The sequence below is a fragment of the Trachemys scripta genome, chromosome 6 (assembly GCF_013100865.1).
Source record: "Trachemys scripta elegans isolate TJP31775 chromosome 6, CAS_Tse_1.0, whole genome shotgun sequence".
In the NCBI taxonomy this organism is placed as follows: Eukaryota; Metazoa; Chordata; order Testudines; family Emydidae; genus Trachemys; species Trachemys scripta.
In genome coordinates this window covers 106956786-106980035 of record NC_048303.1, presented here as the reverse complement: position 1 = coordinate 106980035, position 23250 = coordinate 106956786, and the positions used below count along the sequence as shown (strand labels likewise).

At 46.0% G+C, this 23250-nt stretch overlaps 1 protein-coding gene across 4 annotated transcripts in view; it reads left to right on the top strand.

Annotated features, from left to right (window-relative positions):
* The window catches only part of KDM4C (lysine demethylase 4C), a 422176-nt gene that overhangs the window by 239548 nt on the left and 159378 nt on the right, over positions 1 to 23250 (top strand). For all 4 annotated transcript variants that reach the window (XM_034773514.1, XM_034773513.1, XM_034773515.1 and 1 more), the window contains 3 exons: positions 4763 to 5001; positions 7338 to 7684; positions 19370 to 19481. In XM_034773514.1, coding sequence (XP_034629405.1) covers positions 4763 to 5001; positions 7338 to 7684; positions 19370 to 19481 — 698 coding nt within the window. The remainder of the gene's footprint in view (positions 1 to 4762; positions 5002 to 7337; positions 7685 to 19369; positions 19482 to 23250) is intronic.

The window sequence follows — 23250 nt, the reverse complement described above, 5'->3', positions numbered from 1 at the left end:
CCAACACTGGTTTGGGATGCTATCGAGCCTGTCAGCGATCCCTCTGTGGTCCCCGCCGAATCGACCAGACCTGCTGTCACAGTATCACGGTCGACTCTTGCATCACAAACTTGTGTCCCTCCACCTCATGGCGTGGATATTGAACCCTGAGGAGTGGGCCTGTTCGGAAGGGGTCCAGAAGGTCCTCCTCGAGAGTAGAAAGCCCTCGACTAGACAGACTTACCTGGCAAAGTGGACGAGGTTCTCCTGCTGGATGGCCGAACTGGGCATCTCCTCTTCGTATTCCTCGGTGCAGTCGATCTTAGACTACCTGCTTCATTTGAGGAGCCACGGTCTGGCACACTCATCCCTCAGGGTGCTTCTGGCGGCCATTTCCGCCTTTCATCCACCCATCCAGGGGAAGACTGTGTTCTTCCATGACATGACAGGTTCCTCAGAGGTTTTGAGAGACTTTTTCCTCAAGTTTGGTCCCCAGTCCCTCAGTGGGATCTCAACTTGGTTCTGCCAAGGCTCATGGGCCCGTCCTTTGAGCCTGGGGCCTCGTGGTCCCTGTCTCACTTACAGTGGAAGGTAGCTTTCCTGACGGCGGTGATGTTGATGAGGTGAGTTTCTGAGCTGCGAGCCCTGACCTCAGAACCGCCATACACGGTCTTCTATAAGGACAAAGTCCAGCTACGGCCCCACCTGGTCTTCCTTCCCAAGGTGGGGTCTACTTTCCACACGAGCCAGGACATCTTCCTTCCGGTCTTCTGCCCTAAGCCCCATGAGACTAGAGAAGAGAGGTGCCTTCACGCTTTGGATGCAAGAAGGGCCCTAGCTTTCTACCTAGATTGAGCAAAGCCTTTCCATAAGTCGACTCAGCTTTTCATCTCTACAGCTGATAGGATGAAGGGCCTCCCGGTGTCCACGCAGAAGATTTCTGATTGGATCACCTCTTGCATTTGGACCTGCTATGAATAGGTGGGAGTCCCTCCACCACCAATTGTCAGAGCCTACTCGACCAGAGTGCAGGCATGTTCGGTGGCCTTCCTGGCACACTTCCTGATCCAGGACAGCTGTGGAACTGTGAAGTGGTCCTCGGTGCACACATTCACAATCCACTATGCCATCACTCAGCAGGCCAGGGATGATGCTGGGTTCAGCAGAGCGGTGTTGCAATCTGAATGTCTGTGAATTCCTACCCACCTCCGAGGGGTATTGCTTGGGAGTCACCTAAGTTTCATGGACATGAGCAAGCACTCAAAGAAGAAAAGATAGTTACCTTTTCCTTAACTGGTGTTCTTCGAAATGTGTTGCTCGTGTCCATTCCACAACCCTCCCTTCTTCTCCACTGTCGGAGTTTCCGGCAAGAAGGAACTGAGGGTGGGAGGAACTGGCAGCCCCCTATATACCGCGGCATCAGCACCCCCTGGAGTGGCGTGCACGAGCCGGTCCCTACAGATACCGCTGAGGGAAAAACTTCCGGCACCCGTGCATGTGGCGAACACACACACACACACACACACACACACACACACACCCCTAACCATAGGAGGACCAACAGGCTTGGGGTCTAGGCAAAGGTGCTAAATGTGAAGAATCAGATGCATTGTTGGAGTTTTATGTATAGAGCTTGCAAAGTCCTTGTCCCGCCCTGTGCTTGACTCTGGTCAGTGCTGATAGTTTATCATGTCCATCAGTGCTAAATTCACAGGAAATAATGAATAAAACCAAACAGAGTGGCGGCGTGGGGGTGTGTGTGGAAGGGGTGACCTAAACAAAAAATAAATTGCGAGTTTCCCTTCTCTCTTGCTAATAATTTTCCCGCACAGACATTCTTATAGAAAATTATTGATCTGATCCTTGGTCTCCTTTCCTCTGCCCCCTACACCTGACATAAGTAGCTATGTGGGGATTTCTTTTAGGATATGTCTACAATCAAAAGTGTGATTGAAACTCATGGAGGCATACCTACATTAGCTTTAATTTAGCTACCACAGCTAAAAACAACAGTGACGATGCAGTGGCATGTGTTTCAACGCTGGCTGGACAAGCCCACCCCATAACCCTGAGTACACACTCAAGTTGTTAGTCTGTGCTGGTGTGCTGTGCTTCCATATCTTTGCGGCTATTTTTGGCCTGCTAGCTAGATTAGAGCTAGTGCATGTATGCCTACACGAAGTGCAGTCACATCTCTGATTACAGTGTAGACAACGTAAGAGGAATGACTAGGTGCCTTGGAGACAATGTTGCCTGCCCTCTGCCCGCCCTTTTGCGTAGTGGTTGTGATTGAGGGGAGGAGAATGCAGTCAGGTCATGATTGCTCTTTTGTTATCCCTGGCTGTCCGAAAGGTCTCTTGGATGCTGTTGCATCTAGGTATATCACTGAGGCTGCTATACGTTGTGGCAGGGGCCCAACCTACCCTTGGTCAGCATCAGGAGCATGAAGGTACCTTCTTCCACGCCTCCTCACCACCGTCAGTTGGGTTGGGCACAGCAATAGTACAGCTGAGGATCCTGCCTGTACGTTAGCATGAGATTTGTGTGTTAAATTTATTAATTATGCTATTTTTGTAATCAAAGAAAATAATGAAACAAATGTGGAAGAAGGCCCAAGAATAAAGCAGTTCAGAATGACCTCAGGGATCTCCCTTCTTGAGCGATGGCAGATCAGAGGCTTTATTAAAGTTGATGGACACTCTTGCGCAGCACCAGCTTCTGTACGCTTTGACAGCAGACGAAGCTCCTGGTTACAGGGCCAGCTGCAAGTTATGAAAGAGAAGGGAGGTTAAGTTTCCAAACAGAACAAGAGAGGAACTTATTACAGGGGATGGGTCTCACTTCAAAAATTTTTTTTTAAATCTTTAGTGATCAGAAGAATTTAGCAACCATAACTTTTGATACTTTCTTTTGTTGCCTGTTATTTCATAGACTACATAAATGTACTGAAGAACAATGTATTACTTTTGAAGTTACAAAAGAAGACTGGCAAAAGGGATTCTTTAGCTCCCTTAACTGTCATAAGAAGGGCTTTCTACTAGTGAATTCTCTCTCATGTAAGGCTTAGAGCTTTTGCTTCCCAACCTGTTACATCTTTTTTTTAATTCATATTAGGATACCTTATTAATTTTGTGAAATAGTTCAGTACAAAAACCAAATAACAATCCTCACCAGCATTTACCAACTTGAGATACGTGTGTGTATGATGTTTGTGCAAACACACAAATATAGAATTGTATTATATTGTGTTTAGTGTCTCAGATGTCACTCCTGCATTGTTATAGTATGTACAGTACTATACTATGGCAGATTTGCACTAGGCACAGCAATGATTTACTTGTCAGCATAACCCTATTGATCTGGGTAGCCAATTTTAGTTAAAAGTAGAGATACTATAATAATTATATTAAAAGTTTTATCAGATGAGTACATGTGCTGAATATAATCACTTAGCTAAACTGATGAACACACGGCTATGCTATTTAATTACTAGATTGGCAGTGGTGCAGAGACACAGGGATGCATGTCCTACAAGTGAAGATAAAATATTTATTCCGTTTCATCTCTGCTGTAATGTATTGATGAAAAACATAATAATTTTGATTCCAGGAATAATATAACTTCCCAACTAGGATTGGGTACAAATAGAAATACAACTATAGGAACGTGTCTGCCTGGATGGAGGTAATACTCATGCACTTGCGGACAAGATGCTCTGTCATGCTAGGATCTCAAGAACGAGTAATTGTGTATAGTGGTTCCAGGAGTTATAAAACAATGGCAACCAATCAGCATTTCCGGCATCGCAACACAATTTCTAGAAGGATCACCTTATAGAGAAGGAAATTCAGGGAATATTAGTGGAGGTAAAATATGGCTCCTTAAAATGTTGGTGAAAAAGGTTATCAAAATATTCCTAGCTTACTGGCTACATCTGCAGTCCAAAATATACAACCCTATGATATAAACTAGTGATGTCTACTACACAGGACACTTCTCATGAAAGTCTCATCAGGTTGAAAATTGGCAACACCTGACTTGTGATGAAGTAATGTGTACAGTACTGCCCTGCTATACTAGAGACTTGAATTTAAGACTTGGGACTCTCACTCCCTGTATCTTGGGCATATAGATTACAACCCATTCAACTTTGAGAGCAGTTGCCAGCATTTTTGCTCCGTGTTTGCCCTTCTGTTGATCGTACAGAATATGCATAAGATGGGCTGGAGGTTGCACTTTATCCATATTCTTAAATGTAGTAAAATAACATTTTCTTCAAGACTCAGAAATTTTCCCTAATTCAGTTTCTAGTAGCTGATGTTAAAGATGCATATACAATTGCCAAAAATAATCTTTGTAAAAGCTACATGAATGTGCAAGAGTGATCAGGCAAAATGTCTAGTGCACGCCGGGACTGGACAATATTCTCTAATTTTATTGCAGCTGAGCACATTTTTTCTCTATTATTATGTTGCTCAGCTTAGTCTCTTTCAGGTTCCGAAGAATGGTTCATAAAAAACTAGTTTTGGCCTTTGGTTAAGAAAGACTGACTTGATGTTTCAGGTTTATAGTCTAAGGAATTGTGATAAAACATTAGAAGGTTAAATCCAATCAATTGTTAATCTATCACTTAATAAATTGTAAACACTATCTTGGCACAAAAAGTTGGGAAATTGTCAGTTTTTTACCACTTTAAGCAGGTGAAAAGGACATTTATATTGGTAGGCATTTTATCTTATCCAAGACAGACATTCTACTGTGACAGCAATATCTCTTATAATAGCTTCCAGCATACCAGATCTCGATCTAAAAAGCTTAAAACTCCAGAGGACGAGAGAGAATCAGCTATGATCGTTGGTGCAGAAATCATAGCCACTGAAGCAGCTACAGATGGCTTCAAGGTCAATGAAAAGCCAGAAGAAAAAGTGAAGCTGGTAAATTCAGAAGTGCCTTCTGGGGAAGAGAAAAACATTAGCAGAACGCAGCTGGATCAGCATTTATTGGATAATATTGAGGTCTCAGGTGAGATAAGGACTGATTATGTTTCACTTGTAAATTTTAGGCTATTGATATTATGATGCCATAAATCTGTGAATGATAAGGCAAATGTGTTGCTCCAAGTGGCATAACTAAAAATGCCTATTCATAAAGTTTTTATGCAGGGAAATCATGTAAGCAGGAGCATCATATGGTATTTTTATGTGATAGGAGCAAGAGCACAACCAATTTAAAATATTGAGCTGAGAGCAAAACAGGTAAAATTATTTTTACTCATTTATTTTTAAAAGAAAGGAACCTCCCCTCCAAAAAAGCACAAATGTTTTTAAATGAACTCCTTCCATAGATTGGCACATTGTAGCGAATGAAAAACTTGTCTGGAAAATGATATGAAGTACCTCATCCACTGAGAGAAACTGTACAGAATATATACACTTGAGATGTACTGCTTACATTTACAAGCAGAAAACAAATTGTGTATAATGTTATAGAGTCTTAGTTTTCCTTGTGCACAAAATCCCCCAATTCCAAGTGTACAAGTTCTATTACCTAAGCTACACGAGAAGTGTCTGCTAGAGAGCATGCTCCCTATGCACACGTTACATATGCCGGTGCCAGCCCAGCATATTTCTACTTATCCTGCTTTGATACTGATATCTTTTCAGAGATTCATTCTCTTGTTAACTCTGAATTTCACTGTGGGCAAGACATAGTCTCACACTCCTGTCCAGAAGGGAGCTTAGACCCCAGTTAAGCAAAATACTTGAGCACATGCCTGACTCTAAGCACATTATTAGTCCCTTTGTTTTCAGTTGGGCACCAAAACTGTTTTCAGGAATGAAGGATATTACCCTTACTGGAAATACCATCCTTGTTCAAATGTACGAACCAGAAGCTGTAGGCATTGGACAATCCCCAGCACCAGACAGACGACAAGGTGAATTGTCCAGATTTGACTTCAGTATGACTACTCATATGCTTAGAAGTAAGCATGTGCATACTTTGCTGAGTTGGGACTTTACAATATCCACCCCTTTGCCTGATTTTCAGAGGTACTGATCATTTGCAACTCCCATTGACTTAAATAGAAGTTGGGAGTGTTCATCACTATGGAAAAAACAAGTCCCTACTTAAGTGCCAAGGTGAAATACAAGCTTTGTAAAGTAGAGCTCAGTCCATTCTTCTTTTCATAATAAAAAGATGGAAGATTGGACCTTTGTAGAGGGAGCCTTGTGGATGTGACAGCTGGGCTACGTTGTTACATGTATGGTGCTGGTAATTGGTGCCTGCAACCTCTGGCTGATACATCCCAACAATTAATTAAAGAAAATATTCTTTATATCTGGAAGTTCTGCATTGATATCAGATGGGACTACTTATTGGTAAATTCTGCAACCAGATAGATGATTTTAACATTCATTGTATACTGCACATGAAATTAATCTTCAGCAGCATTGAAGTACAAAATTACTCACTGTAATTTTTGGTGATTTTTATGTCAGTGCTGCTATTTGCAGACAATTCTTGATATTTCTTATAAATATATTTTCCGTATTTTAAGTCATTATTTCTTGTTTACTGACAGATTTTCACACAGGCATAATAGGTGTAAATTCAGAGTATAAAGTTCAATATGCCAACCTTTTACAATGGTTATTTCAAGTAGTTAAATTGCTTGTAGGCTGTCAGAATAATCATGCCAAGTGCATATTGATAATTTCAATTGATACAAAAATGCTTTTTCTAGTTGTTCAAATTGAAAATGCCAATAGAAAGAAAAACAAGATGTAAAAAAAGTTTTACACTCTAAACTCAATATGCTATTACTTAAATTATTCTTTGATAAAACATATCATTCTACTTTTTAGTCTGGCCTTTTGTTGATGGAATGCTAGACAGGATTTCTAAATGAGAAGCAGAGTTATGAAACTGATCTTCAATTCAGACTGCTGTGAGAATGGTATAGAACAGTGGTCCCCAACGCGGTGCCCACGGGTGCTGCGGTGCCCGCCGGGACATCTGTGTGCGCCCATGTACTGGCCGGCGGAGAAGCATCTGCCGAAATGCTGCTGAGAAGCAGCAACATCAAGAGGCGTTGCCGCTGAAATGCTGCTGAGAAGCAGTGTCATCAACAGGCATCGCCGCCAAAATGCCACTGATTTCCGGCGGCTTTTCGGCTGCGATGCCTCTTGATGTTGCCGCTTCTCGGCGGCATTTCGGCGGATGATTTTCCACCGGCCACGGTCCTCAGTGGCTCGTCGTCCGATGCCCACCACACCGAAAAGGTTGGGGACCACTGGTATAGAATAATAATAATACAATATGAAATTTATTAACAAACCCATATTTTTGATACCTAGGGAACATCTGTTCAAACTCACTTTTCAGCCCTACTCCTGTAATGCAGAAAATTAAAACAGAAGATGAGGACAAGGAAGATTCCAGTATTGCTTCCTTTACACCTAAGAATTCTACACTCCCCATACCTACATCTGTTAGTTGTATAAAGGAAGAAGACGACTCTTTAAAATCTCAGAATCAGTCTGAGCAGGTTGAATCATGCCAGAAGTCACCTGGATATGCTTCCTTTGAATCAGAGAGCCTGGAAAAAGGGGAAACGAATAGTGTGTCCACAGAGGATGATGTCAGCGACCTAGAAAGCAGTGAAAGTAGCGAAAGTGGCTTGGAACCTGGAGAAATACCTGCCGTAAGAAAAAATGCTTTGAAAATACCCATTGTATATGAAACCTATTGCATGGTGGCTTTAATTTATTCATAATCAAGGGCACAGACACATGTCTAACAACAGCAGGCTACTAACCAAAACTTGCTGAACTTTGTGTGTGTTAAGTCCCATTGAGTTCAGTGAGACTTGAGCACATGCTTAAAATGAAGCATGTGCTTAAGGGCTCTCCTGATTGGGGATGATTTCCTGAATTGGGACAGAATTTTATTGCAGCTTACTTGATAATTTTTTTTCTTTTCCTATTTTGGATATCTGGTAATCTGACAATAGGTAGGCAAGTCTGAATTGTCAGAGGGTATAGCTAAGCCCCTCCCCTTTTCACTAACTACCAGAGTGGAGGACTCCCCCCGCTGTAACTATACTAGGAAACTTAGCTAAAGCCTTTGAAATAAACTAAAAATGGAAAAGAGAGCATCCCATGAGAGCAGACGTGGCCACTACTATAAGATATTCAAGTGTGAGGAAAGAAACTTTTTACATATTCAAAGAACTGAGGAAAAATACCAATCATTTACCATGAGTCAATACCCCTAAAATGTGTTAGGAGGATTGCTGGTTATTCAGAATAGGTGGATAGGAGGAAGGAAACTCACAGGGATACCACAATCAATTTTTTCTTCTCCTGCTATTGGAAAGTCTGGTAGTCCGACATGGGGATATGAACAGCAGTAAATAATCTCATGGTAAGACAAGTGATTTGAACTTGTCTGCCTGTGGCACATAATAGTTTAGTCTCCTGAGGGCTGTAATACTGTCATCTGTTTTCAGTTGTTAGGTTTAGTGTGTGGGTTCTGGTTGGTGTTGGTGGCCTGTGATATATAGAAGCTTAGACTGGATGATCTGGTGATCCCTTCTGGCCTTAGACTTTGTGTAACTATGCACTGTATTTACAACCACTAGTGAGGATGCTTAGGGAGGCACTACAGATTGTATCACCCTCCTACCAAATGTTGAGGGTTGGCAGATGACTAAAGGTAGACCATATAGTAGCTGGCAAAAGTATGTTCTAAAGACAAGGTCACAACCTTGCAGATCTCTTCATAAAGGCTTGAGCTCTTACCACTCCAGAGACTGCGTGTGACCTAGTGGAATAAGCCATGACATTGTTTGGTGGAAACATGTGTGACTTTATGTGCTTTGGCAAAACATGCTTTGATCTATATGGCAGTTGAAGTATTTGAAGCCTTCTCACCATTAACATCTGGATAATAGCGGATGAAAACATAACTTGACTTCCTGAAGGGTTTAATACCTTAGATGTAAATCTTAATGGCCCTATATTCATCTAACATATGCTTTTTCCCCCCCTTCAGGTGAAATGGATTTAACAGAAGGAAGGTAGTGCAGTTTCCTGAGCTCTGTGGAAATTAATGTTTTACTTAGGAATAAGTGGAGGAAGAGAGAGATTCGTACCCTGAATACTAATTTAAAGGCTAGACAGGAAATCTGTGTACCAGAGGAGGTAAAAATCTTGGTTTGTTCATGGTGTTAATATGGACCGCTAGAAATGGCTGAATCTTGAACTAAAGAGCAGATCTGTTCAGCTCAGATTCAGGATAACCTCATGCTTTTAGAACTAGGAGTCCTGAGTTCATTCCCTGGAAATGAACTGACCAGACAAGTCATTGCAACTGGTGGGCGATTCAGGGATTTGAAGTACTGTGACCTCTGAAGGTTGTGATGAGCTTTCCCACATTCATCAAGTATATCTTTATCCCCCTCTAGTGGATGGACCACATAAGGAGTGTTCATGAGTTTGCTATTGCCTCTGAGCTAATGGACTGGGTCCTTTAGCTCAGGCAATAGTGGTTCATGCATTCAGATTGAGCGATCTTGGTTTCAATCCTCACAGATGAACCGACCACAGGTGTTGTTACAGAAACAATATTGGAACCATTAATAGTGATAGAAACTTGGAAAACCATGCACTCTTTGGAAAGAACAGCAGGGTACTGTAGGCTCCCTGTAGAGAGCCAATGACTTTGCATTAACTTTATAATTTCTGCGTTGAATCTGAATTTCCTTCTGAACTACTTGGGGACCTTCAAATCCAATGTTGCTCTGTGAGTCCTGTCCTCTTGAGAACATTGGAGAATATTGAGTACATTACCTTTTAGCATTTGAAAGATAGAACAGGCTCTGTTGCCCCTATTTGGAGACAATGACAGATGACTTCTTGTGTAATCTGGCACATCAGTTAATCTTTGGATGTTGGGGGCTTGATGAATATGTTCCTGGGAAGAGTTCGTTCAACTCAGTATCCATTCAGAATTAATTCTATAACCTAACCTGTTTAACGAAGATCAATAGTGTGCAAAGTTTTTGGGGTCTTCCTCCTATTTTGTCCTGGGCCTTGTACATGTGGACCAAAGAGTCTGGCCATTATTCTTAGAGGTGGAAGAAGGCATAGAGGTAAATTCAGATTTGCGTCTCCTGATATGTCTCATACCAGCTATTGTCCATCATCCACCTCTATTATCATCTATCTCTGTAGAAGTCAGAATCTCTTCTTTGATAGCAGGATGACTAGCCCAAAGGGCTGCCTGTTTCTACTATCAGGACAAAATTCCCTTCTGTTCTATCTCATAGAAGGAAGAGATTTCTTACCTTTGCCAGAAGTTTCCACCACTACTTTATCACCACTCCCCAAAAACTTCACTTTGAAAATATTGAGGTACCCATCAGTTTGTTTTGTAAATCTCTTCCTGATGCTCTTAAACTAATCCGTGTATGTGTGTAAGGGTACGGATTCACCCCTGCGGCACCCCCTACTGGTTGCTTTGGGGAATCAGCTCGTCCAGCGTCTGGAGCGCCTTCTGCAGGCCGATGATCCGCCTGTCCTCTTCTGGCGCCCGCGTCCCTCCCAGGACCCAGTGCCCCTATTACTGGGATGCTGCCCCCTGGCAGTACCCTACAGATCTGGGTCTTCCCTCCCTGGGGAACCCCCACCCACTATTCCCACCTTGCCTCAGTACTAGGCCACTGCCAGTCACCAACTAGCCCCCGCTCCCTGGGGCAGACTGCAGTATAGGCCACTCATCACTGGCAAGGGGGGTTTGGACCTGCTGCCTTGGCCTAGCCCTGGGCTGTCCTCTGCAACCCCCAGTACCTGTTGGCCTTATACTAGGCTGCAGCCTGGGGCTTTCCAGGCTGGAACTCCCCAGCTCCTCAGCCTTTCCCCAGCCCTGCTCCACTCAGGTACCCTACCTCTAGATCCCTGCAGCCAGACCCTTCTCTCTCTAAAGGCAGAGAGAGACTTGGCTGAGCTCCTGGCTCCCTGCCTTTATAGGGCCTGCTGAGTCTGTTTGGGGCGTGGCCCCAGCTGCAGCCACTTCCCACAATCAGCTCAGCCTTCACGCTGCCTGCTCCCTGGGCTATCTCAGGCCCTTCCAGGCAGGAGCAGGTGTCCACCCTGCTACAATGTGTGATGGTGTTTAAAGTCATGGATCTCTCAGAAAATCTTCAGAGTAGCTAAGGAGGCATCTGCAGCAAAGGATGAAGCAAGGGAACAAACAATTCTTGTAGAACTGGGAAGAGTTTTTTGTCTTTGGCTGGTGGTTAATCAGTTAGGTTATTTGTCCAATACTGAGAGGGGCCTTCAGTAGCACGTAACTAGGGCAGAAGCTGTCAGCATTGCACAGGAAGCCCCAGAATTTTTCCTCAGAAAGTCCTCAATCCTTTTGTCCATAGCTATGAAGTCCTCCTCTGATGGAATCAGTGTTTCCATAAAAAGTGCAGCAACAACTACATCCACTTTTGAAAATTTAAAGTATTTGGATTATATTTTGGAAAAGAGTAAAATATTGGTATGTGATCATTAAAGTGCCTGGACTGATTAGAAAACTCTCATTCCAAATTAGCTGTATCTAAGGCCTTGTTTTCACTACTGGGGTATGTTAACCTAAGTTACACTACTCCAGCTACATTATTCACGTAGCTGGAGTTGAAGTAGCTTAGGTCAAATTATCTGAGTGTCTTCACTGTGCTGTATCAATGGGAGAGCAACTTACCTAAATCTTCTTGGGGAGCTAGAGTACCGGGGTTGACCTCCCCGTAGTGAAGACAAGCCCTGAGATTCTTTCTCAGAGGAATACACATTATTCCTTTTGTCCATTGAGAAAATACTATGTTATCATTTCACTAGCTCTGTGAGCAGGATTTTCCTCAGGTTTGTCCAATTGTGGGACAATGTCCATTGATTCTTCTTTGAGTGCTTGTTCATGTCAATTCCAATCAGGTGTTTGCGTGCCGCATGAACGACAGCCGGAAGATATTCCCCTAGCAATATCCATAGGATCTGCCTGGGCACCCGCTGGAGTTGCGCCTTCATGGCGCCCAATATAGAGCCCTACCAACCTGACCCCCCTCAGTTCCATTTTACCGCCTGTGACGTCTAGCTGGAACTCCCCGTTGCTCTTGCCTCGGCAAGCGCATGTTAGCAGTGTTCATGTATATAGTTAGTGTTAGATAGTGTAGTAGTTTTTTTTTTCATTCGGGGGGGTCCCCACCCCCCTTTGTTTTTCCCTGGTACCGGGTTATGCCTCGGTCTCCTGGTTTTAAACGGTGCTTGGACTGTGGCAGGTTTATGCTGAAAAGTAACCCCCACACTTCGTGCTTGAAGTGTCTCGGCGAGAGGAATCTTAGAGACAGGTGCAAAATCTGTAGAAGTTTTTGTCTCAGGACTCCTAAAGACAGGGAGCAGCGCCTCCAAGTATTGTTTATGGAGGCAGCACTTCGGCGTCAGACAGAGCCGGGCATGGCGGATCCGACTTCAAGTGCCGCATCCTCAGCGTGCAGTGCTCCGGCACCATCCATGCATGAGCTGCTGCCAAGGAAGGACTCTGCTAGAGACCTCGGCACTGCCATGGCTCCGCCCACACCCAGATATCGGTGAGGCACCAGTCGCACTCCCCAGTGTCCCACAAACAGAAAAAGGCCAACAGAGGGCACTCCCCAGCCAGGTCTAAAGACCAGCTGGCCAATAAACCCCTATCTGGCACCCATTCGGTAGGGATTCTGTTGATTTCTGCCCCGGGATGGATCCAGTCGAGTCCAGACCCGCACCGCTCATCGGCGCGCCACCACGAAGACCTACAGCTCTCCTCCACCCCAGAGGCATTCCAGGCAGCAGTGGACCTTTTGGCGCGCCCTCACCTCCTAGGCAAGAGAGATCGCCAGCACCGGTTCCGGGCCCAGTACATTCCATGGGCAAACCGGCGATGTCGGCCATAAAACCACCATCCCTGTCTCATCAGCTTGCGGCATCGATGGCCCGTGTGGGTGAACTGCTCCGGTCCCCCAGTTGACACCGCTCTCTGGCACCAAGCAGCTCCGCTCCTCCGTGGTCATCAGTCTGAGACTTCGGAGTCTGAAGCGGAGTCATCGCGCTCTAGTAGGAGCAGAAGATCCTGCTCCCGCCGTGACTGACAGCCCTACCCGGCACCGTGGCCTGGCCAATGGCAGATTCCTCAGTGGCCCTTCTGGACACCCTGCGCCTATTGCCGGAGTGGCATCAGTGGCCTCAGCTTCTTTCGGGCAGACGCATACATCCTCCGCACCGGGCATCCCGGTGGGGATCCATCCACCGACATCAATGGTCTTGGCTCCGATGGCACCTTCGATGACCGTGGCACCAATCATGCCACTGGTGCTGATGGCACCGGTTGCCGCTCCACCCTCAGCACTGATACCAGCACCGGCCGCGGCACTAGCCACAGTTCAGCTACTCCTTGCCCCAGAGGGCTGAGGGCAGGGAAGAGACCCGGCCACCATGTCATCTTCCTTGTTACCGGATGAGGCGCTGGCAGGTTCCTCAACCACTCTGGCCTCAGTGAACAAACGGGCCCTTCAGCAGCTGCTGAGACGGGTGGCCCAGAACCTTAATATCAAGACTGAGGAGGTGGTGGAGGAGGTCGATCCGATGGTCGACATCCTCTTTTCCCCCCCCCCCCTTGGGCCATCCCACATCGCACTGCCACTGATTAAAACGATCAGCGATGCCACTAAGAATCTGTAGCAGACCCTGTCCTTATTGCCTCTGATCGCGAAAAGGCACGAGCAGAGATACTTTGTTCCCTTTAGAGAATACGAGCATTTGTGTACTCACCCCCCGCCGGACTCCCTGGTAGGGGACTCAGCTAACCAGCGCAAGCACCAGGGCTACCAGGGACCCTCTCCCAAGAACCACAAGGCCAAAAAAATTGACCTCTTTGGACCTCCTTATACTTTTCGTTCTGTTTATCCCTGTGCTTTCACGCGTACTTTCATGTATCAATCACTTTGTCCCACAGAAAATACCTCGGTCTGTCAGCGGTGCCTCGTGTATTCATCAAATGCATGGCAGTCGTGGGCGTGTTTCTGCACAGGCACCAGGTACAGGTGTTCCCGTACCTTGACGACTGGCTGATCAAGGGCCGCTCCAGGCCTCCAGTGGAGGCGCAAGTCGAATTCATCATAGCGACATTAGACGAGCTGGGCCTTCTCCTCAACAGGGGGAAGTCGACTCTATCCCCCCTTCAGCGGATAGAGTTCATAGGGGTGGTTCTGGACTCAACCCAGGCTAGGGTGTACCTGCAGGAGACAAGGTTCCGGGCCATGAACAACATTATTCGGAATCTCAGGCAGTTTCCAACCACCGCAGCACAAAATTACCTAAGACTCCTCGGACACATGGCTGCCTACACCTACGTGGTGCAACACTCCAGGCTCAGGCTTCGGCCTCTCCAGTTATGGCCAGTCTCTGTGTGTCGGCCAGTTCAAGACAGTTTGGACAGCGTAGTGACTCTGCCTCACCCGGTCCTTGACTCCCTTCTGTGGTGGCCCGACCCACAGGTGGTGTATGCAAGGGTCCCCTTCTCCAGTCCCCAACCAACTCTCTTGTTGGTGGTGGACGCATCAGACTTGGGCTGGGAAGTGCATTTGGGAGACCTCAGGACACAAGGCCTCTGGTCTCGGCGGATCTGGCTTTCCACATCAATGTCAGAGAGCTGAGAGCGTTGCGCCTGGTGTGCCAGACTTTCCAAGCCCACCTAACAGGGAGTTGTGTATCAGTTATGACAGACAACACCACAGCGATGTTTTATATCAACAAATGGGGGTGCACGCTCCTCTCCCCTGTGCCAGGAGGCCCTCATGCTGTGGGACTTCTGTGTAGAGCATTTGATTAATCTGCAAGCATCGTACCTCCCTGGAGTACAGAATGAGTTGGCGAACTACCTCAGCAGGTCATTCCACAGCCACAAGTGGTCCCTGCGCCCATATGTCGCAAACTCCATCTTCCAACAGTGGGGGTTTCTCCAGATAGACCTGTTCGCCAGCAGTTTTGCTCCTTACACAACCACAGTTCGGACTCCTCTAGTGGATGCATTCCTCTTCCTGTGCGGAGACCATCTCCTTTATGTGTTCCCATCCCACTCATTCACAAGCTGTTCCTCAAAATAAGGAGGGAACAAGCTTCGATGATACTGGTAGCTCCAGCCTGGCCCTGACAACGCTGGTACACATTGCTCCTGGAAACATTCGTGGAAGCCCCAGTCACCTTGCCGCTCTTCTTGGACTTAATAACTCAGGACCATGGCCACCTTCAGCACCCGAACCTCGAGTCGTTGCACCTTATGGCATGGAAGCTCCATGGCTGAACCCGATGGAGCTGGCCTGCTCGGACCAGGTTAGACAATCCTCCTTGGCAGTAGAAAACCCTTCACCAGGGCGACCTACCTTGCCAAGTGGAAGCGATTTTCAATCTGGGTGGCGCAGCATCATTCATCTCCAACGCTCACCACTTCTCCTTATATTGGACTACTTCCTCCACCTCAAGCAGCAAGGTCTGTCCATGTCTTCAATAAAGGTTCACCCAGCTGCCATTTCAGCCTTCCATCCAGGTACAGACAGCCAGTCGGTCTTCGCCAACCCTATGGTCAGTCGTTTTCTGAAAGGTCTCGACAGGCTATAGCCACAGGTCAGGCAACCGATCCTGGCTTGGGACCTCAACCTGGTCCTTTCCAGACTCATGGAACCACCCTTTGAACCTTTGGTGAAGTACTCCCTGCTCTCTCTCTCTCATACAAGGTAGCATTTCTGGCAGCGATAACCTCAGCCAGGAGGGTGTCTGAGCTCAAGGCCCTGACATCAGAGCCTTGCACTGTGTTCCATAAGGACAAGGTCCAGCTCAGGCCTTACCCGGCTTTCCTCGCGAAGGTTGTCTCCCAATTTCACATCAACCAGCACGTCTTCCTCCCAGTATTCTATCCTAAGCCTCACTCGAGCGGCAGGGAGCAAAGGCTTCACTCAGTGGATGTCTGCAGAGTGCTAGCCTTCTACATTGAGAGGATGAAGCCGTTCTGAAAGTCTGTCCAGTTTTTCGTGGCAGTGGCGGATAGAATGAAAGGTCTTCCCATCTCTTCTCAATGGATTTCTTCCTGGATCACGTCCTGCATCCGTGATTGCTACAACCAGGCAGGGGTGCCTGCTCCTCCGATCACTGCGCACTCCACCAGGGCTCAGGCCTCTTCAACGCTGTTCCTGGCGCAGGTTCCCACGCAGGAAATATACAGGGGGCGACATGGTCCTCCATACACACTTTCACCACGCACTATGCAATCACCCAGCAGGCCAGAGACGATGCAGCCTTTGGAAGAGTGGTGCTCCAATCAGTGGAAACTCCAACCCCGCCTCCTGAATTTGGGCTTGGAAGTCACCTGATTGGAATCGACGTGAACAAGCACTCAAAGAAGAAAAAACGGTTACTCACCTTCTCATAACTGTTGTTTTTCGAGATGTGTTGTTCATGTCCATTCCAGTACCCGTCCTCCTTCCCCACTGTTGGAGTAGCCAGCAAGAAGGAACTGAGTGGGGGTCGGGTTGGCAGGGCCCTATATTGGGCACCATGAAGGCGCTACTCCAGGGAGTGCCCAGGCCGACCCTACGGATACTGATGGGGAAAAAAATCTTCCGTTTGTCATGCATACGGCGCACGCACAGCTGATTGAAATGAACATGAACACATCTCGAAGAACAACAGTTACGAGAAGGTGAATAACCATTTTATTCAGAACTCTCCATAACTTAGAATCATAAAATTGATGGGAAAAAGTCTATCATGAGCTTCTTCTTCTTCAGGGGCCCTTCCTCAGGGAGCTCCTGTTCTTCCAGCCAAGAGGTAATAGAGGAATGGGAACATTTACTTACTTCATTCTTCGATTTTTTTTTTGTATGAAAACCCTCGTTTTATCTTTTCACCTGTTATCAAAAAAGAGCCCTATATGGAGGGGAAGGAAGGGTCAGGTAATGGAAAACAAGTGAAGGTTTTCATCAAATCTTTGAAACTCTGAATAGGCTCCAGTAAAGATCACTTAGTTCTCAGATGAGTAATATAGTGTGCCTTGGATCATCAGAATCACTAAGAATGGACTATTTCTCTTTTTTGGTTTGCTTGTTTGTTTGCATGTATGTCAAGGTGGTTTGAAGGATTGGATGAGGAAGATGATACAAAAATAATTTGGATATTTGTGATCCGTAGATAGAGCCTGGACTTCAACAGGAAGTTGTCCATATACATGGATGGTGGGTGGGATGTTGATTTAGGGAGAAAGAGGAAATTGAGTTAAGGACCCCAGAACAAATGGAGGATCAAAGGCCATGAACCACTGTCTAATGAGAGGCGAAAGAGTACAGTATCCAGTTAAAATTTCAGCACAGTGGGCTGGATTCATGAGGGAATAGCTTCCCAAGGGCATGAGGCAGAGGAGTGGGGAACATGCTGACTTGTCATTGGAACTGGTCCTCATAGGCTACTGGCTTCCTCAGGTAAAGCAGCTGATACAACCAGGACATCTGCTGCAGAAGATGAAGATGAAGAGCTCCTGTGGGGCAGCATGGTTGAGACGAGGCTCTTGTTTTTCTTAGTTACATCAGCTAGTGTGGCTTTTTTCTGTGGGCTCAGTGGGATTGGGACCACATTTCTGACTTGAAGCTATGGCTTCTGTCTGCCCCCTTGCTTGTGGATCTTTAGTTTCCTGCTTGTGTTAGCACTGAGATGGGTGAACGCAAGGACATGGTATTGGTGGCATACGAAGAGTACAATGACTCCTCAAGGTATATCTGAAACAGGTGTTGTGTATTGGAGGCACGAGGCTTCTTATCTCTTTTGGACTTCCGAGATGCATCTAAGGTGCCTTTAGGAGAAGTCCTCATGTTCAATAGTGTCAATTTGTATTTTTAATTAGTACATTTAGTAAAATCTTCTCATTATTACCCACTACAAAATGCACAATTTCTGTTTTCTCATGCTGAGATAAGAGGCAGTCAGGATTATCTTGGAGAAGCAGAACAATTCTGGACCTTAGCGAAAAGAGGAGAATGTACCTGCTGTATGACCGACTGGACCTGCCTCTGATATTAGCAGAGAGGAAGGAAAACTGACTGTTGCATTGCCAGACATACCCAAAGTAGGGGAAATATAATTTAGAGGCAGAAATAAAACAGCACTTGCCGTTTTACAGACATGAAAATTGCACTAATAATTTTTTAGAGAGATGTGAGATTTGAGTCCTGACACCACTCCTCCCCTTGTAATAATATTAAGTACTATAAACATCTTTTCAATGTTGTGATCATACTGTGTAACAGGGTTATATTTAATTTATCTGTTTGGGTACCTCTCAGACATTCCCAAGTGGCTTTTCAAATATTTTCCAGTACACCACCTCTGTGTTACGGTTGTACAGAATTATATTACAGAGGCTATTAGGAAGGCCAGTCTGCCTTACTTTTTTGCTCAGCTAGTTGCATCTTTTGATGTCATAAACCCAGCCTTAGCCACAACAGCCTCCTCCCTCCACTTATTTTAGTAAACAGTATGTAGCTCTGTCTTGTAGCTGCTGACAGCCTTGATTTGCTGTTTTCTTGCTCTCAAGGATGTGCATTGTTTTGTCAGTCATCTCCTTTATCTTTCCTCCTTACCTAGACTGGCAAACTCCAGAAGTGATCTCTGGTACTGATCCTTGATAAATGAGGCTGTTGTGACCTGATTTCCCCCCCCCCCGCTTTTTTTTTAAATTACCCATATGATGATAATTACTGACAACTGCATGAAGCCACCACAGGGTGAATAGCATGGCTGGGCAGATAAATGAAATGGCACACACATTTCCATTTAATACCTTATGAGTCAGTGTGATAAAATGTTTTGAAATATACAGCAGTATTCTAGCGTACATTACATTTTCAGCCAGTTGTTAATCTTTATTCAGTAAATTTAGCATTTATTTGTTCTATGTTAATGGTTGCTTTGTGTTTCTTTTTAAAGACAAACTTAAATATGGCATTTTAACTTTTAGTTCCTAAACTGAATGGGTGAAAAGTTATGAAGAAAAATTGTGCATGTTTTTTTAATATGTTGTCCTAATACCAAATTGATTTCCACCTCTTTTTCTGAAGTGAGAGATTGTCCCGTCTCCTGGATCTAACAAAATAACTAATGTCAGACAAATTTTTGAACCATCAATGAGAGGTTTTTTTTACATGCCTTATGTGAGAATTTATCTAACGAAGTAGATAGTTTATACTATTAGCAGAAGAATGTTCTTGCTTACCAGCATTAGTTTTGTTCAGTTTCCAACTAAACTAAATGTGGTTTCTCCCTTTCAGTTAGCAGAAATTGAAAGAAAGAAAACATGTAAGAGTTGGCGTCATCCACTAAGTAAACCCCCGGCCAGATCTCCTATGACCCTCGTTAAACAGCAGGCAGTAAGTGATGAAGGTGAGCATGGTTTTAATGTGTTTCTCTAATTATATCTGTCTGTCTTTATAAACCTGTATACATATATATTTTAACTATGACAAAAGTGCTGAAGATAACAGTATTTTGACTGTGTGGGAAATCTTCTAACGGTTGCAGAATAATTCCATTGAAAAGCTTTCAGCATGCTTGCTGAATTTATGGGTTCTTTCTTTCTTTTTTCCCCTTCCCCATTTTCACTTAAATTCTCCTAAACATATTAGAACTGTCTTGTAAGAAGCTCAGAACAGTATGAAGTCCTTTAAAGTGCTGTGTGTGGGATGAAGACACTTTCTGTAGCCAGATCTCCTTTGTTGGATTTCACAGCAATTGGTTTTAGCAGCAAACTTTACATCTTATTGTAGGAAGGCAAGTGTAGCTATGACATACCATTTCTAGATCTTCAGAACATCAATCCTGCTTGTTAACTGTACCTCATTGGACTTTTTTTTTTTTTTTTGCATTGTGATTCCATTGTTTTATATTCATCCATTTGGAGCCTTGAAAAGCGGTTCTGGTAAAAGGCATCTGTAGTCTTGATTCATGAAAGAGACCACAGATGTTCCAAAACATCAGAAAGGTTACTGGAGTCTTTATTAGACCTTGAATTCTGGCCCCACAATTGGTTAAAAAAATAAAGGGAAACAATTAAATAGACTGCTCTCTCTAGGTTTGACAAAGCCATTTTACTGTATCTATTGAAAATGGAGAGCTACTGAGCATATCCCACATACATTCCTTATTTTACTCCTGAGGGCATTCTGCGCCAAAAAAATAAAAATTCTGTGAACAATATTTTAAAATTCTGCACGTTTTATTTGCCAATAAATAAATACAGAGGCTCCAGCATGGTAGTGGGGAGCACAGGCCACTGGCTACACGAAGGTGGGAGAATCACCCTGTAGCCCCCACCCCCGGGACATGGACTCAGCGGTAAGGCTGCACCCGAACCTGGCAGTGCACAAGGTCTGGGGCTGCCCCAGAAACACCCTGGGGCCCTGCCCCTCTGTTCCAGATGCATCAGGTATGGGGCGGGCAGGCAGAATCCAAGTGTGGAGGGGCTGTGTAGGGGGATCCAGGTGTGGGGTTAGAGGATTCTGTGTTGGACAATCTGGGTGCAGACAGCTCAGTGTGTGTGGGGGTCTAAAGTGTGGGGGGATCTAGATGCACAGAGGCTCGTTGGGCGGGGGGAGGTTCCAGGTGCAGGGACAATGGGACTCTGCAGGGGCTTCCAGGTGAAGGTGGTTGCAGTTCAGTGGAGGGGTCTGGGTCTAGGGGTCTCGGGGCGGGGGTGGGGGAGGTCTGGGTGCTGGAGGCGTGGGGCTTGGTGGGGTGGTGTCTGGGTGCAGCTAGCTGAGGGTCAGTGCCATGGGGGTCTGGTTGTGCCCGCTCAGGGTGATGCAGGGGGTGAGGCATCAGGGTGGGGGTTTGAGTGCAGGGAGCTCTGGGGGTGATCTGGATGCAGGAGTGGGGGTCTGGAGGCAGGGGGTCTACAGGTGCTGGGGTTGAGGTTCACTGGCGTGGGGTTTGGGTATGGAGAGCTAGGAGGATTCTGGATGTACCGGGTGAGGCTTGGCAGGGGTGTCTGGGTATGGGAGGTCCGGATGCACGGGGATTGGGTGGATGGGGAGCAGCTCCCTGTACAGTGACCCCTCCCACCACAGCTGAGGAGCGATGGGCAGGAAGCAGGGGAGGATGATGAGCTTCCTGCAGCTGTGTGAAGTTTCTGGGGGTGGGTCTGAAACAGCCCCAGCCACTCCTTGCAGGGGAGGAAGAAGCCTCATCCTCCCCTGCCTCCAACCCAGCTGGGACTAGTAGCTGATCCCGCCTTAGTGTTAGGAGCCACTGGCTGAGGTGTCCCCAGCCCCACTGTGATTTACCTCTCTGCTGGCTGTTCTGAGTGTCTGAAACGCTGTACCTGTGCTGCTAGGGAGTGGTGCGGCGTGACTGCTCTTGCAGCTTCTCTTTGCTTCCTGTCAGAAAGTCATTTTTCTGTGAGGAAGCAAAGAAATCTGCAAGGGACATGAATTCTGTGCATGTGCAGTGGTGCAATATTTCCCCAGGAGTATCATTTATACCATTCGTATAGTTATACCAGTAAGTTTCTGTAACCGGCAAAGTTCAAGATTTTAACAACCAGGGATCAGATTCTCAGCATAGCTGAAAAGACTGGCATAAATGTAGGCCAACTAAAAGCAAAAATAGCCCTTAATGAAATTTTAAAGCTACCCAGGACTGCATCCCTATCCTCATTTCTGACACAATTCCTCCTCTGTGGGGGAATCAGCAGCAGCAGCATTAAGGTAGCTTTCTGCTTGCTTTGGTGGTGCACAAAGGAGATGGTTTCAGGGCAAAGAATCTGGCTCCTAAATTCACATTTAAGCAATTAAATAATTTTCAAAAACACTGAGCGTAGAGTAGCTCCCATTGACTGCCAGGAGAGCTGCTATGTACTCAGCACTTCTGAAATGTAGTCCAGTCGCTTAGATGCCTAAATAAGGAGCCTAATATTATGCACTCCAATCTTTCCACAATATTAAAACTGTGCACCTTAAAGCTAGATACCACCATAGACTGGACAGTTTTTTTAATAGATCCAAATAGAATTGGGTTTCTCCCATAATATTTCAATCTGAGGGGGATGTGAAAAAATAGTAAGGTCAAAATGATATAGTACAGCCATCAGGCTATTCAGTATGCCAGCTTCACTCATGTATAAGGTGCTTTTGCTTTCCTTAACTGTTATGAGCAATGGTGTGTGTGTGTGTGTGTGTGTGCGCGCAAGGCTGGTGCAAGGATATTTTGCGCCCTAGGCCCCTTGCGCCTCCCCTCCCCTCCCCCCCGGAGCATCGCTTATTATAAACTTTCAAAAATGAACACAGTGGAGTCACATCTTACCCGGGGGTTAGGTTCTAAGATCAGCGAGTAAGAGGAAAATTACCATAAAGTACAGTACACACAGTATACAATAGAACAGGAGTTCCGTTCACGCAGGAGCCGGCGGACGGAACCCCAGACGCTGGCCCCGCTCAGCCCACTGCCAGCAAGGGTCCCAGGGCCGGCGGCTGGGACCTCAGCCCCCTGCCAGCCAGGGTCATAAGAACATGAGAGGGGCCGTACTGGATCAGACCAAAGGTCCATCTAGCCCAGTATCCTGTCTACCAACAGTGGCTAATGCCAGGTGCCCCAGAGGGAGTGAACCTAACAGGCAATGATCAAGTGATCTCTCTCCTGCCATCCATCTCCACCCTCTGACAGACAGAGGCTAGGGACACCATTCCTTACCCGTCCCAGCCGGCGGCTCCGCTCAGCCTCCTGCCGGCCTGGGTGAACGGAACCCCAGGCCGGCAGCGGGCTCAGCGGTGGCTGGGACCCGCAGCCTGCCATTTAAAAAAAAAAAATCGGCTCGTGTGCCACCTTTGGCACATGTGCCATAGGTTGAGGACTCCTGTTCTAGTGTATACTGTGTGTACTGTACTTTATGGTAATTTTCACTATACACAATTTTCTTCTTACGCGCTGACCTTAGAACCTAACCCCTGCATAAGATGTGACTCCACTGTAGTGTACAAAAAAAATGTTGTGCACCGCTTTTTGGTGCCCCCAAATCTTGGCACCCTAGGCGGCTGCCTAGTTCGCCTAGTGGTTACACCGGCCGTGTGTGTGTGTGTGTGTGTGTGTGTGTGTGTGTGTGTGTAAATATACTAAAAAGCAGCCCTCATCCCCCAATAAAAACTCCAAACACCACCAC